This window comes from Pantherophis guttatus, chromosome 4 (genome assembly GCF_059756535.1).
Source record: "Pantherophis guttatus breed Tessera chromosome 4, ASM5975653v1, whole genome shotgun sequence".
NCBI classification, from domain to species: Eukaryota; Metazoa; Chordata; class Lepidosauria; order Squamata; family Colubridae; genus Pantherophis; species Pantherophis guttatus.
Window position 1 is genome coordinate 119940343 of NC_142066.1, and position 13571 is coordinate 119953913.

General features: G+C 40.4%; 2 protein-coding genes across 7 annotated transcripts in view; one reads left to right on the forward strand and one right to left on the reverse strand.

Moving 5' to 3' along the window:
- Positions 1-6218, reverse strand: part of CCDC126 (coiled-coil domain containing 126) — a 21966-nt gene extending 15748 nt beyond the window's left edge. Inside the window, exon 1 of the mRNA XM_034401934.3 lies at positions 6108-6218. The gene's annotated coding sequence lies outside the window, so the exon portion shown is untranslated. The remainder of the gene's footprint in view (positions 1-6107) is intronic.
- The window catches only part of TRA2A (transformer 2 alpha homolog), a 23985-nt gene continuing 16524 nt past the window's right edge, over positions 6111-13571 (forward strand). For 2 of the 6 annotated variants that reach the window (XM_087892678.1, XM_087892679.1), the window contains exons 1-3: positions 6170-6293; positions 8060-8276; positions 13090-13223. In XM_087892678.1, coding sequence (XP_087748804.1) covers positions 8184-8276; positions 13090-13223 — 227 coding nt within the window. In that variant the 5' untranslated portion in view covers positions 6170-6293; positions 8060-8183. Of the gene's footprint in view, positions 6294-6740; positions 7047-7432; positions 8277-13089; positions 13224-13571 lie in introns of those variants that run through there. The other 4 variants (XM_034401928.3, XM_034401926.3, XM_060685707.2 and 1 more) reach the window with 4 other exon arrangements.

The following is a 13571-nucleotide window of genomic DNA, read 5'->3' on the forward strand; positions in this document are numbered from 1 at the left end:
CCCTCTGAGTAGTCCATATGCATAAAAGGATACAGCAATAGAGAGGGATGAAGGAAGGGAAGGGAAATTAGAGTAGGAGTGAAGGTAAGAGAGGGAGGAAAAGAGGAGGAGAAGGAGAAAGGAAGAGGAAGTAGGGAGGAGAAGAAGAGGAGGAGGAAGAGAAAGTAAGAAGGAAAGAAAAGAGAGAGGTGGTAGGTTTGAGGAGAAAGATTGCTGTACAATAAAAAAGATGAATGGGAAGAAAGCCAACCCCAAACAAATATAAAGATATTAAGATAAAGAATGAATTGTTAAACTTTAAAGAATAAAAAAGAACAAATATGAATAAATAACAATAGTTAGAAACACACATACAAACATACAATGTATTTTCTTTGAACAGAGTATTTGGCCGGTTCACAAATTTAAACAGTGTTTAGTAATTTCAATTAAATTTACAATTTTTATATTTCCTTTTTGCCATATTTATTCCTCATCTATTTTTTTTTTAAAAAACCAATATTACCCTTCATCCTCATCTCTAATCTTAATCAAATTCAATTGTTCTCTTCTCTTCTATATTATACCCCTTCCCATTGTCATCTATTTTTATATCCATCCTCACATTGGTTAATTATGTAATACAGTTGTTTAATACAAATTCAACATTTTAATATAGATCAATTAGTTATATAACTATCTTTTTTGTATATTAATCAATATGAACATGAATATTCCAATTATTTCCATGCAATCCAATTTCTTACAAATCAATTAATTATATTTACCAATAATAATAAACCAAATAATTTCCCCCATATATTCCTCCAAGCCACAACTTAACCATTTCTGCTTTCAACACAATATACAATTAATAGTATCTCAATTATTCCCTAGTTAAATAGAGCTTTTTTTCTTTTGTGTTTTAAAATCTTGAACTCTCCTCTTTTGCCCTAAATTTCCCATTGTTAGCACCTACCTTTTTTGGTGAGGAGAAAGAAAAAGAAAAAGAAATCTCTCACCCTGCCTCATTTTGTCATGTTGCAGCAGAGCCTGCTTTACTTTTAGTTTCCTTTTAGCTAGGGAAAAAAAAAATCTGCTCCAGCACTCTTTGCAGCAAGCAAAGAGCTTGCAAAACAAGAGCTTACAAACGAGTCTGCAAAACAGCTGAGAGCGAATCAGCTGAGAGTCGGCGGCCGATCTAATCATGCTAATTAACCTATGCTGAAGCTGAAAAAAGCTGTTTTTTTCTTGCTGTTTGCTTCCAAGGAGGTAAGTGCTCCCAGGCACAGGTCAAAGGGGGGGGCCATCCTCCTTGCCACTTAGCCTCCCTGTCGCCCCCCTTTGCCTCTAGCGTCCCTCTGCCGCCCCCCTTGCCACTTACCACCCCCCTAAGGCATCCCACCGCCCCCCAGGGGGTGGTACCGCCCACTTTGGCAACCACTGGCTTAACTACTTAACAACCGGTTCTACCAAAGTAGAATCCCACCACTGGATCTACCCATTTATATTTGCAGGCACCGATCTACTCATTTGTTTTCTTTTAACACTGATCAGCTGTAGGGCGGCCCTTTGAAGCCCCGCGAGGCCAATAAAATTATAAAAAAACACTGAACCGTTTGTTAAATTGCTGGCTCGCCCATCCCTCGCCTAGTGGTGTGGAGGGGCGGGGCAAGGGGCGGGGCGAGCCAGCAAGTTAACAAACGGTTCGGCCGAACCGGCTAGAACCGGCAGAATCCCACCACTGATTATAAGAGGTGGTAGTATGGGAAGGTTTCTCCTAAAGTCTACCACCATTTCTATGGTTTTGAGTGTGTTCAGTTTCAGATTGTTCTGGTCGCACCATGAGGCTAGTTGTTCAACTTCCTGTCTGTATGCGGATTCATCCTTGCCTCAAATGAGACCAATCACTGTTGTGTCATCTGCGAACTTCAGTAGTTTAACAGATGGATCGTTTGAGATGCAGTCATTGGTATATAGAGAGAAGAGAAGTGGAGAGAGCACACAGCCTTGTAAGGTCCCTGTGCTAATTGTACAGGTATCTGATGTGATTCTGCTTAGCTTCACCTGCTGCTTCCTGTCTGTTAGGAAGCTTATGATCCACTTACAGGTGTGTTCAGGTACCACTAGCTGGTTTAGCTTAGTTAGAAGAATGTCTGGAATGATGGTATTGAATGCTGAACTAAAGTCTATAAAAAGGACCCTTGCGTAGGTCTTTGGAGATTCAAGATGTTGTAGGATGTAATATGGCAGAGCCATATTAACAGCATCATCTGTTGATCTATTTGCTCGGTATGCAAATTGCAGGGAGTCTAACAGCGGATCCATAATGGTTTTCAAGTGGGATAGCACTAGCCTTTCAAAGGTTTTCATAGCTGCAGATGTTAGAGCAACCAGCCTGAAGTCATTCAGTTCCTTGATAATGGGCTTCTTCGGCACTGGGATGATAGTAGAGCGTTTGAAGCAAAAAGGAACATAGCACATCTCTAGCGATTTATTGAAGATTCAGGTAAAGATGGGGGCCTATTGGTCAGCACAGACTTTTTAGCAAGAAGGAATTATCTTGTCTGGGCCTGGAGCTTTTCCTGGCTTTTGTCTGTGAAATAGGTCTTGCGCTTCCTCTTCTGTGATCACAAGGGGTTGTGAACCCAATGGGATGGGATCAGTTGTAAGAGGTTTGGCTGTTGTTGGTGTGTCTGAGATTAAGATCAAGGCTATGAGCAACAACCCAAATTATCCTTATTGACCTGTTTATATGCCGAAGTATTCTGATGCATAATCTTGATTGTAAGGGTATCTAGCTTTCCCAGCAACTACAGATAATCCTCCATTTACAACCACAATTGAGACCCAACATTTCTGTTGTTAAGTGAGACATTTGTTAAGTATGTTTTGCCCCATTTTACTACTTTTCTTGCCACAGTTAAGTGAATCATTGTAGCTGGTGTTAGTAACCAGTTGTTAAGTGAATCTGACTTCCCCCATTGACTTTGCTTGTCAGAAGGTCACAAAAGGTTATCCCATGATTTTCAGGCACAGCAAGTCTTAAATATGAACCTGTTGCCAAGCATCTGAATTATGATCATGGGGATGCTGCCAGTGGTGGGATTCAATTTTTTTAACAACAGATTCTGTGGGCGTGGCTTAGCTGGGGGTGTAGCTTGGCAATCATGTGACTGGTGGGCATGGCTAGCTGGTTATGTGACTGGGTGGGTGTGGCTAGCTGGTCATGTGACTGTGTAGGCATGGCTAGCTGGTCATGTGACTGGGTGGGCGTGGCTCTTCATAGGGACTACTCAGAGGGCTGAAAAAAGTCATTTCTGACTGGTCCTCGCACTTTTGACCGGTCCTCACACTTATGACCATCCTCACATTTATGCCCGTTGTGCATTCTTAACAACCGTGTCAGTCATTTCACCACTACTTCTCTTCACCATGGTGACAAGATAGGGCGCAAAACGTAAAATGTGAGGACAGTCATAAATTCAAGGACTGGTCAAAAATAACTTTTTCAGCCCTTTGAGTAGTCCATTTACTACCGGTTCTGTGGGTAATGTGACTGGGTGGGCATGGCCAACTTTTTTTTTTAACTTTTACTTTTAAAAGCATTTTTTCTACAACCTTAAGAGGTTGCAGAAAACAATGCTTTTAGAAGCTTCTGATAATCAGGCAAATGTGCTGGGATCGCCAGAAGCTTTTAAAGGGATTTTTTTTCCTACAACCTCCTCGGCTGAGGAGGTTGCAGGAAAACATGCTTTTAGAAGCTTCTGACGATCCCTCAAATCTGCTGGGATCGCCAGAAGCTTTTAAGGCGATTTTTTTTCCTATAATCTCTTCAAAAAATTCCTTTAAAAACCTCTGACGATCTAAGCTGAGTTGCTTGATCCTCAGAAGCTTCTAAGAGCATTTTTTTTCTGCAACCTCTTCAAGCTTCTGCCTTTTCAAGGCAAAAAAGGGCGAGGGGTGGGGGGACACACACGTGTGGCAGTGAGATATTCCACAGTTCAAACCTTCCCCCACCGGAAACCTGGGAAGGTTTCCCCTTCTCTAAACAAACAACTCCTGAAAATTGAGTGGCAGGGGCAGGAAAGTCTCGCCCAGCAAGGAAACAGACTGGATTTCGGAGGAAACGCAGCTCGGTTTAAGGTTAAGGCAGGGCAGAGGGGCTGAGATGGCGATGGAGGGTGGGGGGTGGGGCAGCCTTTCCAACAAGCAAAGTCAATGTGGGGGGGAACCGGATTCACTTAAGTTAACAACCATGTGAATCACACCTCCCTGCCTACCCTAACACAACACACACATACATATCCAAGAGACCCTCTCCCCAGGCAAGAGAGACCCAACCCTGACAGAGCCAAGACAGGCAGGAAAGCCAGCAGCACAAACGTTTGAGCAACCCATCCTTTTTTTGGGAAGGGGGGATCTTTGCAAAGAAAAGGAACGCAGATAAGGCAGGTTTAAAGACCCCTCCGCTGCAAAGCCAGGAGCATCCCCTGGAAGTCCCAGTCATTGGAGATCCTGGCCCCCCACCCCAAACAAGCCAATCCACAAGCTCAGATTCCTGCCCACCCCCCCTCCCCGCGAGCCACACAAAATGCACGTCGAGCATCAGAATCCCCAACTTGCGCATAGTTTTGCAAAAACCAAATTGGATAGCCCCCCCCCCGGGCCCACCCTCCCCACTCCCTCCGCCAGTTCCCTGGCAGCGTAGGCACAGCAGCCCCGGCTGGGGAAAGGAGGTGCCGGCTGTGAGGCCGCTTTGCAAAGGCACACCTGCGCTGCGCGGCGCCTCCTGCGCTCTCACCTGTTGGATCTGCCCGGACGCCATCGCCGCCACCGCTGCAGCCACCAGAGCCCGTCTGGCACCGGCGGGGAACTTTTTCAAACTTGGCCCGGTCCCGCGGAGGAAATGCGGCGCGCATCTCGCCCCTTTTGCTGCCTTTCCAACCCGGCCGGAGTCCGGGAACCCCCCGTGGAAAACTCACCGTCTTTGCCCCATGGGTTCCGCACAACGGCCCTCGCAGGTAGACCCAGAGCCCTAGGAAGGTCATGGGGATACTGGGCCCCGCGCGCCCAGGCGAGTCGTGTTGGGTGTGGGTGCATCGTGGGGGTGGTGGCCTCTGGGGCAAGTTTCGCCTTCTGCTCTGGTCCCATGTGTCTGGGGCGGATGGCTTATCCCTCAATCGAGCCGGCTAAGAGGCAATGTTCCTCCTCCTGCCAGCCTTGAGTTCAGCTCCGGGCAGCGTCCAGCCAGCCATACCTGGTTTCTCCCTGCGGCAGCCCACGTGGATCCCAGGCAGCGGAACTTAGGCTAAGGAAGGGGTGGGCAATTGTGGCTTTTTTACAACCTGTGGCCTTCAACTCCCAGAATTCCTGAGACTGCCAAGCCACAGGTTGTAAAAGAGCCACAATTGCCCACCTCTGGCTAGGATAGGCTGGCGCCGTGCGGGTGGGAGACAAGGGGCGGGCGAGCCAGCAATTTAACAAACGGTTCAGTGTGCTGGGAGGCCAATAAAATTACAAAAAAACACCGAACCGTTTGTTAAATTGCTGGCTCGCCCGCCCCTCGCCCACCACTATTTATTGGCAATAAATAGCGTGGAGGGGCAGGGGCGAGCCAGCAATTTAACAAACGGTTCGGCCAAACCGTCTAGAACCGGCAGAATCCCACCACTGGATGCTGCATAGTTCTTAAGTGTGAAAAATGATCATAATTCACATTTTTCAATGCCGTTGTAACTTTGAGTGGTCACTAAATGAACTACAGCAGCCAGTGCTCACTCTTTTAGTCTGTTTTTAAGTAATGAATAGTTGTTGGATTTTGCTTATGTTTCTATCCAATTGTAAACTGTCCAGAGTCACTTTGCAGTTGGGTGAACATATAAATTAAATAAAAGTAAGGAATAGGGACTACAAGGCAAGAAGGATCACTATACTATTGCAATCCACCTCAAGCATTCCTGAAAAGTCCAACACGTGGAAAGCCTAGACCTAACAAACTGCGCGTGTGCCAATCCGCCCGGACTAATACCGGTATGTTTTTTCATTGCGGCGGCGATGCCCACATGGTGGCATATCTGGGCGTGGCACCAGGAGCCCCTCCCCTTCCCTGCGTGTCGGGCGCAGACCTTAGTGACTGAAGCGCCATTTTGCGTTGCCGTCGCCACAGCGTAGAAGTTAGGTAATTGGAGGCAGTGGCAGGAGAAAGTCGGGGCTCGGCGCTCCCTCCCGTGGATTTCCACTTATTTCGCCCCCTGCCGCCTTAGACACGCGCCAGCATGAGCGACGCGGAGGAGAATAACTTCGAGGGGAGGGTGAGTAGTGAGCGGTTTCTGTTCGGGCCGAGGTGTCGGAGTCCTGGCCTGGCCCTGAGGGCGAGAAGTGGGCGAAGAGGAAAGGAAAGGAAAAAAAAAAAGGAGCCTCCGAATCGGGCGCTGAGCTGGGCGGAGTCATCCTGAGACACTTCGTTGTTCCTTACCAAAATGGTTCCTTCTTCCGAGGTGGGGCTACGCTGCATCCCGCCCGCAGGGACCGCGTTCTCGTTGGCTGTTTCGACTCGGCCCTCTTTACCTCCTTCCGGACCAAGGATCCTCGGATTTAACCAACCGTGATCCCGACTCCTCTTTTGGCGCCATCCCTCACCCCTTTAATGGGTTTGGGTTCCGGCGCCCACTCGCGCTTTTAAACGTTTACCCTGTCCCTATTTTATTTTATTTCATTTCATTGCCATTTTGAACGTTATTTCATTCCCTGTCGTTTTAAATCTCCCTTTTCACTTTAACAAACAGCATCCCCCCCTCCCCCCCAGGAAATCCAAATAGAAAGTATGCAGGGCTGGTGGGAAGGGATCCCCTACACAGTCAGAAAAATCCGGAAGGCCGGCTCTAAAGAAGCCCCCTTGTCCTGGGAGACAGTTGAGGATCGTTTCTAATAATAATAATAATAATAATACGATGAAAATGGCGTCAGGATTTTTTCAGGTAAAAATGCTGTTAAGCTTCCAGCATGATTTATTAGGTTTACACCGGAAGACAGAGTCAACATTTTATTACGATAAGGTATTTAAGGTATGATACTAGTGGATATTTTCTGCATTATTGTGGGCAGTAATAATGAAAAGAGTTAATTAGAAGCTACTTGCCACTGTTGCAATTCTAGGTTTGCACTATCTTAAATAACTTATCAAGTCATTATTTAATTATTGAAAGGGATTTCTAAATTTTATATAGAGAGTATAGTAGCATACTTGTAAAACTGGTGTCTGGGAAGAGTGTTAACAGTATTTTTATATTTAGATTTGTATGTGTGTATATATGAGTGTGTGTGTGTTCTATTACAGTATAAAAAAATATATAATTTTGTTCCTCTCTTACCTTATAAATTTTGGAAAACTCATTTTTTAAAAAAAACTGACATATCTTGTTACTACTTTTCTCAAAAATCGTAATAGAAGTGTGTCATTCAGTGCAAATCCTATCCTTGTATAAGAATATCATATTTCAGCCTTTACAATTAATGTTCATTTGGATCTAATAATGATGTTTCATAAAGCTTATTATTCTCACATATTTTAAATCTTGAAAAATAACCAAACCAAATGTAAAACTTTGATAGGCTTTTTCAATATATTTAGGATTATTGTTTGGTTTTCTGTGCAAAAGTTAGGAACACTTATCTTAATATTGAAACAGCAGCTGGAAGTTGTGAAGAAATGAAAAAAATGATACAATTTGAAACCAGGCAAGATAGAAGTGTATATTGTAGCTGTATTAAAATAATAAATTGCCCAGTATAATTAGATTAAGAATCTGGAAGCAATAGAATCCTCTTTGTTACTTTAAAAATAGTTCCTTATGGTATTGAAGTACCATGTTTTTTTGTTTTGTTGCTGTGTTTTTGCTGAGATACACTTCCCTTAATTAAGAAGTGTCCTGCATTAGCTAGCACTGAACTGCTTGGCTTAATTCAGGTGACATATACAGGTAGTCCTCAGTTTACAGCAGTTCTCATTTAATAACAGTTCAAAGTTACAATGTCATTGAAAAAAGTGATTTTATGATCGTTTTTTTTCCACACTTAGGATCATTGTAGCATCCCCATGATCGCGTGATCAAAATTCAGATGCTTGGCAATGGACTCATATTTATGATGGTTGCAGTGTCCAGGGATCATGTATTCACCTTTTGCAATCTTCTGAAAAGTCAATGTGGAAACCAGTTTCACTTGCCAACTGTGCTACTAATCTGCCAGCTGCAGTGGTTCACTTAACAACTATGGCAAGAAAAGTTTTAGATGGGGTAAAACTCACTTAACAAATATCTCACTTAGCAGCAGAAATTTTGGACTCGATTGTGGTTGTAAGTTGAGGTCTACCATACACTCTCTAAAGTCCAGTCAGACTCAACTGTGATTATAAGTGGAAGTCTGCCAATAATGTCAGATTTTCTCTTGATTTTTTTTTACATTCCCCCTGAGAAAATTCTAATACATCACCATTTATTTTAACTTATTTCTCATCTATAGAATGCTTCTTGTGCAAAAAGCCACAAAAGGTGTTTTTGCACATAACGTATTATTTATTTCATGCTTTTAAGCAGTGGTGGGTTGCTACCGGGTTTGCTCTGAATCGGGTGAACTGGTAGCGGTGGTGGGAGGCTCCGCCCACCTGCCCGGACACAGAAGCGTTGCACGTGCCCATGAGCAAATGGGTAGCGACAGCTTTCAAAACCCGCCCCTGCTTTTAAGAATGGCCCACCTAACATAGAAACCACTGCTATTTTCCTAGACCAGCTTATCTGAGTTTCTTGAGGTTTATCTGACAAGATGGCTTTTGAGTGATAAAAGTCACTAGCCTTCCCTTTGGGTTTATATCTGAGGGAGGACATAAAGCTGAGAGATCCAGACCAATCTCTTAAGATTTAAGAGTCTGGAGAAATTGAGTTGCTCATTGCACTTTTGAGAAGGTAGCAAAGTCCCTATAATGAATTTAGTAATTTAAATTTTGTAGTTTCCCTGTAGAATTTTTCTTATTTTTATAATATAAATATATTGAGGAATGTTGTTTAATATTTGTAATTTTATATACAGATAGTGCTTAACTTATGATCATAATGGAGCCTGGAATTTCTGTTCTAAATCATGGCAGTCATAAGTTGAGGGGCCCGTATGATTGACCCAATTTTGTGACCTTTTATGCAACAGTCATTTAGGGAGTCAGTGCATTCCTATTTGGCAGTTTTTGCCAAAAACTGTCCAAGAAAGCATGCTTCTAGCAAAAAGTATAAATTGCAGAACACTGCAATCTGTCACAAAGGTGAGTCAGTTGTGAGTTAGACAGAATGCAGTCATGATATAAATGCAAGGATTATTTATAAAATACCGTTGCCTTCTAATATTAGTATGTTTTTGATGTAGACCTTGGTTAATCTCAAAACGTTTACAAATTGGGAAATTCCAAGAGCATATAATAGATCTGGAAATTGGAAAAAATATCTAGAAAGTGGTAGTATAAAATCATATAGTTTGAATGCTTTCTCCCCATTCTTGATATGTTAAGGTCACCTAGAATCAAGCTTAACTGAAAGAAGACCTTCAAACCAGGATAAAATGCCCATATTCAGGGTGGGGAGAAGGCAAAAAAATGAAGTACCATATCACTGATATAGAGAATATTCTTTTTCAGTGTAATTTATTGTTTTCTCTGCTGTTCTTAAAAACAATCAATACAGTTGTGCAATGTATATTTTTAAATTAGAAAGATCATTTATGTGAAAGATACAGTAGTTGTGTCATTTTAAAAAGATGTCCCTGTATTAAAACCAGGCATTTCTGAATGGATTGGTCAGGATATAATTTCAAAAAGATTTAAGTGGAAATAGCATCAAGGCAATGCAGCTTGTCTACTCTTTCCAAAGTTGTTCTACACTAATAGGCATTTATATCAATCATGATGTAAATTTAAACCTACATGAATAGGTTTAAAAATACTTAATATAACTATTTTGTTGTCTTTCTTAAGTGTTGATAGTGAGCCTTGGATATGTAATTTTTTCCTTCTATTCAGTTGTGCCCATTTCTCAAAAACCGCCTGGATAAGTCCCTGCAGTTTTCTCAAAGGTTTTTCAAAAGTGGTTTATGCCCAGGACAGGACTAAAACTCACTCTCCCAGTTTGTAGTCTTGAGCTTTAACAATAACCCCAACCTGGCTCTCAGACTATAATTATAATAGCGTATATTACATATTTGATTTATATCTGACGTTTCTATTCAAGTACAGTGCATTATCAATATAGAACAGAAATGGAGATTTTAAAATTAATATTAAAATTTTTAAAAATAGGGGTGTTTTAATTAGTATGGGCCAAATTTATTTAATACATTTTAAATTGTTTTTTAAATTTTATATTGTATGTGTTTTATCTTGGCTGTTCACCGCCCTAAGTCCTTTGGGAGTAGGCGGTATATAAATCTAATTAATAATAATAATAATAATAATAATAACAACAACAACTCTGGTAGTAAAGTGCTACATTTAAGTGGCTCCATTGGTGTTAATAAACTTACGAGCTGCTAAAATGTGATATCTCCCAATATATTGTATGTAATTGTAGAGACCTTTTATTCGGGCAGTTTGAATCAGAAACTATTTTTCAAAAATTAGTACAGGCAGTCCTTAACTTACAACAGTTTCAAAGATGAAGGCAAATAAATGTGACCCAGGGTAATGTTGCAGGATCCAATCTGGGTCAGTCACCAGGATTAGAGCTTTCGAACTCATTCTGGAGCCCATATTCTGGCTAGAGAGAAGTTCCCTGAAAATGGACTCCAGCGCAAGTCCAAAAGCTCAGAAGACAAAACCTCTTGTCCCGGTGACCGACCCAGATTGGATTCTTACAACAATTTGTTTAGTCTTTGTCAAAAATTAGTACAGGTAGTCCTTGACTTGTAACAGTTCATCTTGTGATTGTTTGAATCAAAAAAAGTAACTTCACACTTAGATTGTTGCAGCATCTCCATAGTCATGTGATCAAAATTCAGCTTGGCAACTGACTCATATTTATGACAGTTGCAGTGGCCCTGGGTCATGTGAATTATCTTTTGTAACATGACGAGCAAAGTCAGTGGGGAAACCAGATTCGTTTAACAATCGTATCATTAATTTAATAATTGCAGTGATTTACTTAACAGCTGTGGCAAGAAAGGTCATAAAATGGGGCAAAATTCTATTAACAAATGTCTCATTTAGCACAAAATTTTTTGGCTCAATTGTGGTTATAACTCAAGAATGATCTGTAGTTCCTTGTAGTAAGCTATCTACCATTATCTATGGTCTTATGCATTTTCCAGTGTTATATTTATTATCTATTTTTCTCCTATTAAAAATCTTCTGTTTTTAGAAGTTTTTCTGAAGTAGTTAGATTACATGATATTTAATTGTGGAAAAGTATTGTAGAGAATAGTACATAAAAGTTGAATTTTACAAAAGCCACAAAGCATTTGCAGATCCTTGCTAAAAGTGCAAAATGTTTGAGGTTTTTGTAACTTTATTCAGTATTTTAAAAATGATAGGAAAAAGATCATGAATTAGAAAATAAAATGAACATTTTTAACTTCTGGAAAAATTGGGTCCTTTTGAGATCAGCTTTTGAATTAAATAAATTTGAAAGTAATTCAAGAGTAAAGTAACTGCTTGGTACTTTAGTTTGGGAGAAGGATTACCTCTAGATACATATAATATACATACACAAAGTTTGCTATTTCTATATTGCCTTGCCTGATGCATTTCGTCTGATGGAGTACAAAGTAGACATCTAGTCAGGCGATTAACCCATTACCCACACTATTAAACCATACTGATACTAACAAATAGTTTAAACAAAACTATTTTGTTTTTATTTTACTGTACAAATATTTGTAACTTGAATAAAATAATCACACTTAATGATAGACATGAATCTATATATCAAAAGTAGCTTTTATGGCTCAGATTCAAAGAAGTAAATCAAATTTGCATTTTCGATACAGATTTGGGACTTGAATAACCAACACTTATGTATTTTAGAACTAAATTTGTAATAAGTTATGTAATACTTCAGTTTAAAAAGCAGGAGTCAAGACACTTTATTATTTGTATTTGTGTTAATGGATATGCCATTGTAATTCTTTGAATCTTTGCCTATAAGTCTACTTACCTTTTTAAACCTCAGGCAAATATGTATTTAAGAGTGTGTGTGTGTGTGTGTGTGTGTGTGTAAATATAAATATGGATAAATGTTACAGACTTGAAAGTTACTGAAATTAGGGAGCAGAATAGGTGTACAATATTTGGGAAACACTGGAAGGGAATCAGTGGACTCATTAGTAGAGCCTATATGATTATATCAGTTAAAATATTTTTTTAAATTGCTTTTATAAATTAGTTATTTGCATTTCACCTGCTGGCTATTCCATTTTAGTCGATAAAATTCTGAAAATCCAGCAGGGTTTTATAATCCCCACATGCTTAAATATACTAAATGTTCTTTTTCCATTAAGGTTAATGTTCGTGAAGAAATGGAAGAGTTTTTTCCAAGAATGTGGAAGATAAATCAAGATAAAAGAAGGCTAATGAAAAATGTTAAAGATCAGAAAATTAAAATTGAATGGGGGAAAAAATTGAACAGAAGATTGGTCAGATAGAAGCACTTGAATATTTTTAAGGCTATAATGAATTGTTTGAATTGGGGAAGAATACACGAAGTATGAAAAATGAAAAATGAAGAATGAAGAAAAGTAGAAAGCAAGAGTGAAGTAGCATTAAAAGAATCTGGAAGAATGAATGGGTCCTAGGTTAAGTAAATGTATGGCTTATGTTCCAGTGTCTGTATGATCAAGTTATAGATGAATTTGCATGATTACTTAGTTAATAGAACATTGGTCATCTGGTTCACGTAGGGAATTATTTGAGGAAATTACACAATATTAATAATGGGATAAAGAGAATCTTGCCCTGGAGGGTATTGCCTAACCATTTATTTTTCAGGCACAATCAATAAAATATAGTTACTTTTAACATAAGAAGGTAGGCATTTTTGCAACCAATACCATTTGTAATACTGCTTCTTTCGGTAGGCGTCACGCTCCCAGTCAAAATCTCCAGCTGCGAGTCCTGCTCGTGCAAAATCTGAGAGCAGGTCAGGATCTCGTAGCCCATCAAGAGCTTCTAAACATTCTGAATCACACTCTCGATCAAGATCAAAATCCAGGTATGTTTATGTTTATTAAAAACTTTATTTATTTTTTATTTTTTTATTTTTATATGCTGCCCTTCTCCGGAGACTCAGGGCGGCTTACAATGCGTTAAGCAATAGCCTTCATACTTTTGTATATTTTATACAAAGTCAGCTTATTGCCCCCACAAACCGGGTCCTCATTTTACCCACCTTAGAAAGGATGGAAGGCTGAGTTGACCTTGAGCCTGGTGAGAATTGAACTCGCAGTAATTGCAGGCAGCTGGATGTTAAATGCTGCCTTTGTAGGAGGCATTAGCCTCCTACGCCACTCAGGCTCCTGTTAAACTTTATTTGTACACTTGTTGGTTAGATCTTTCATTG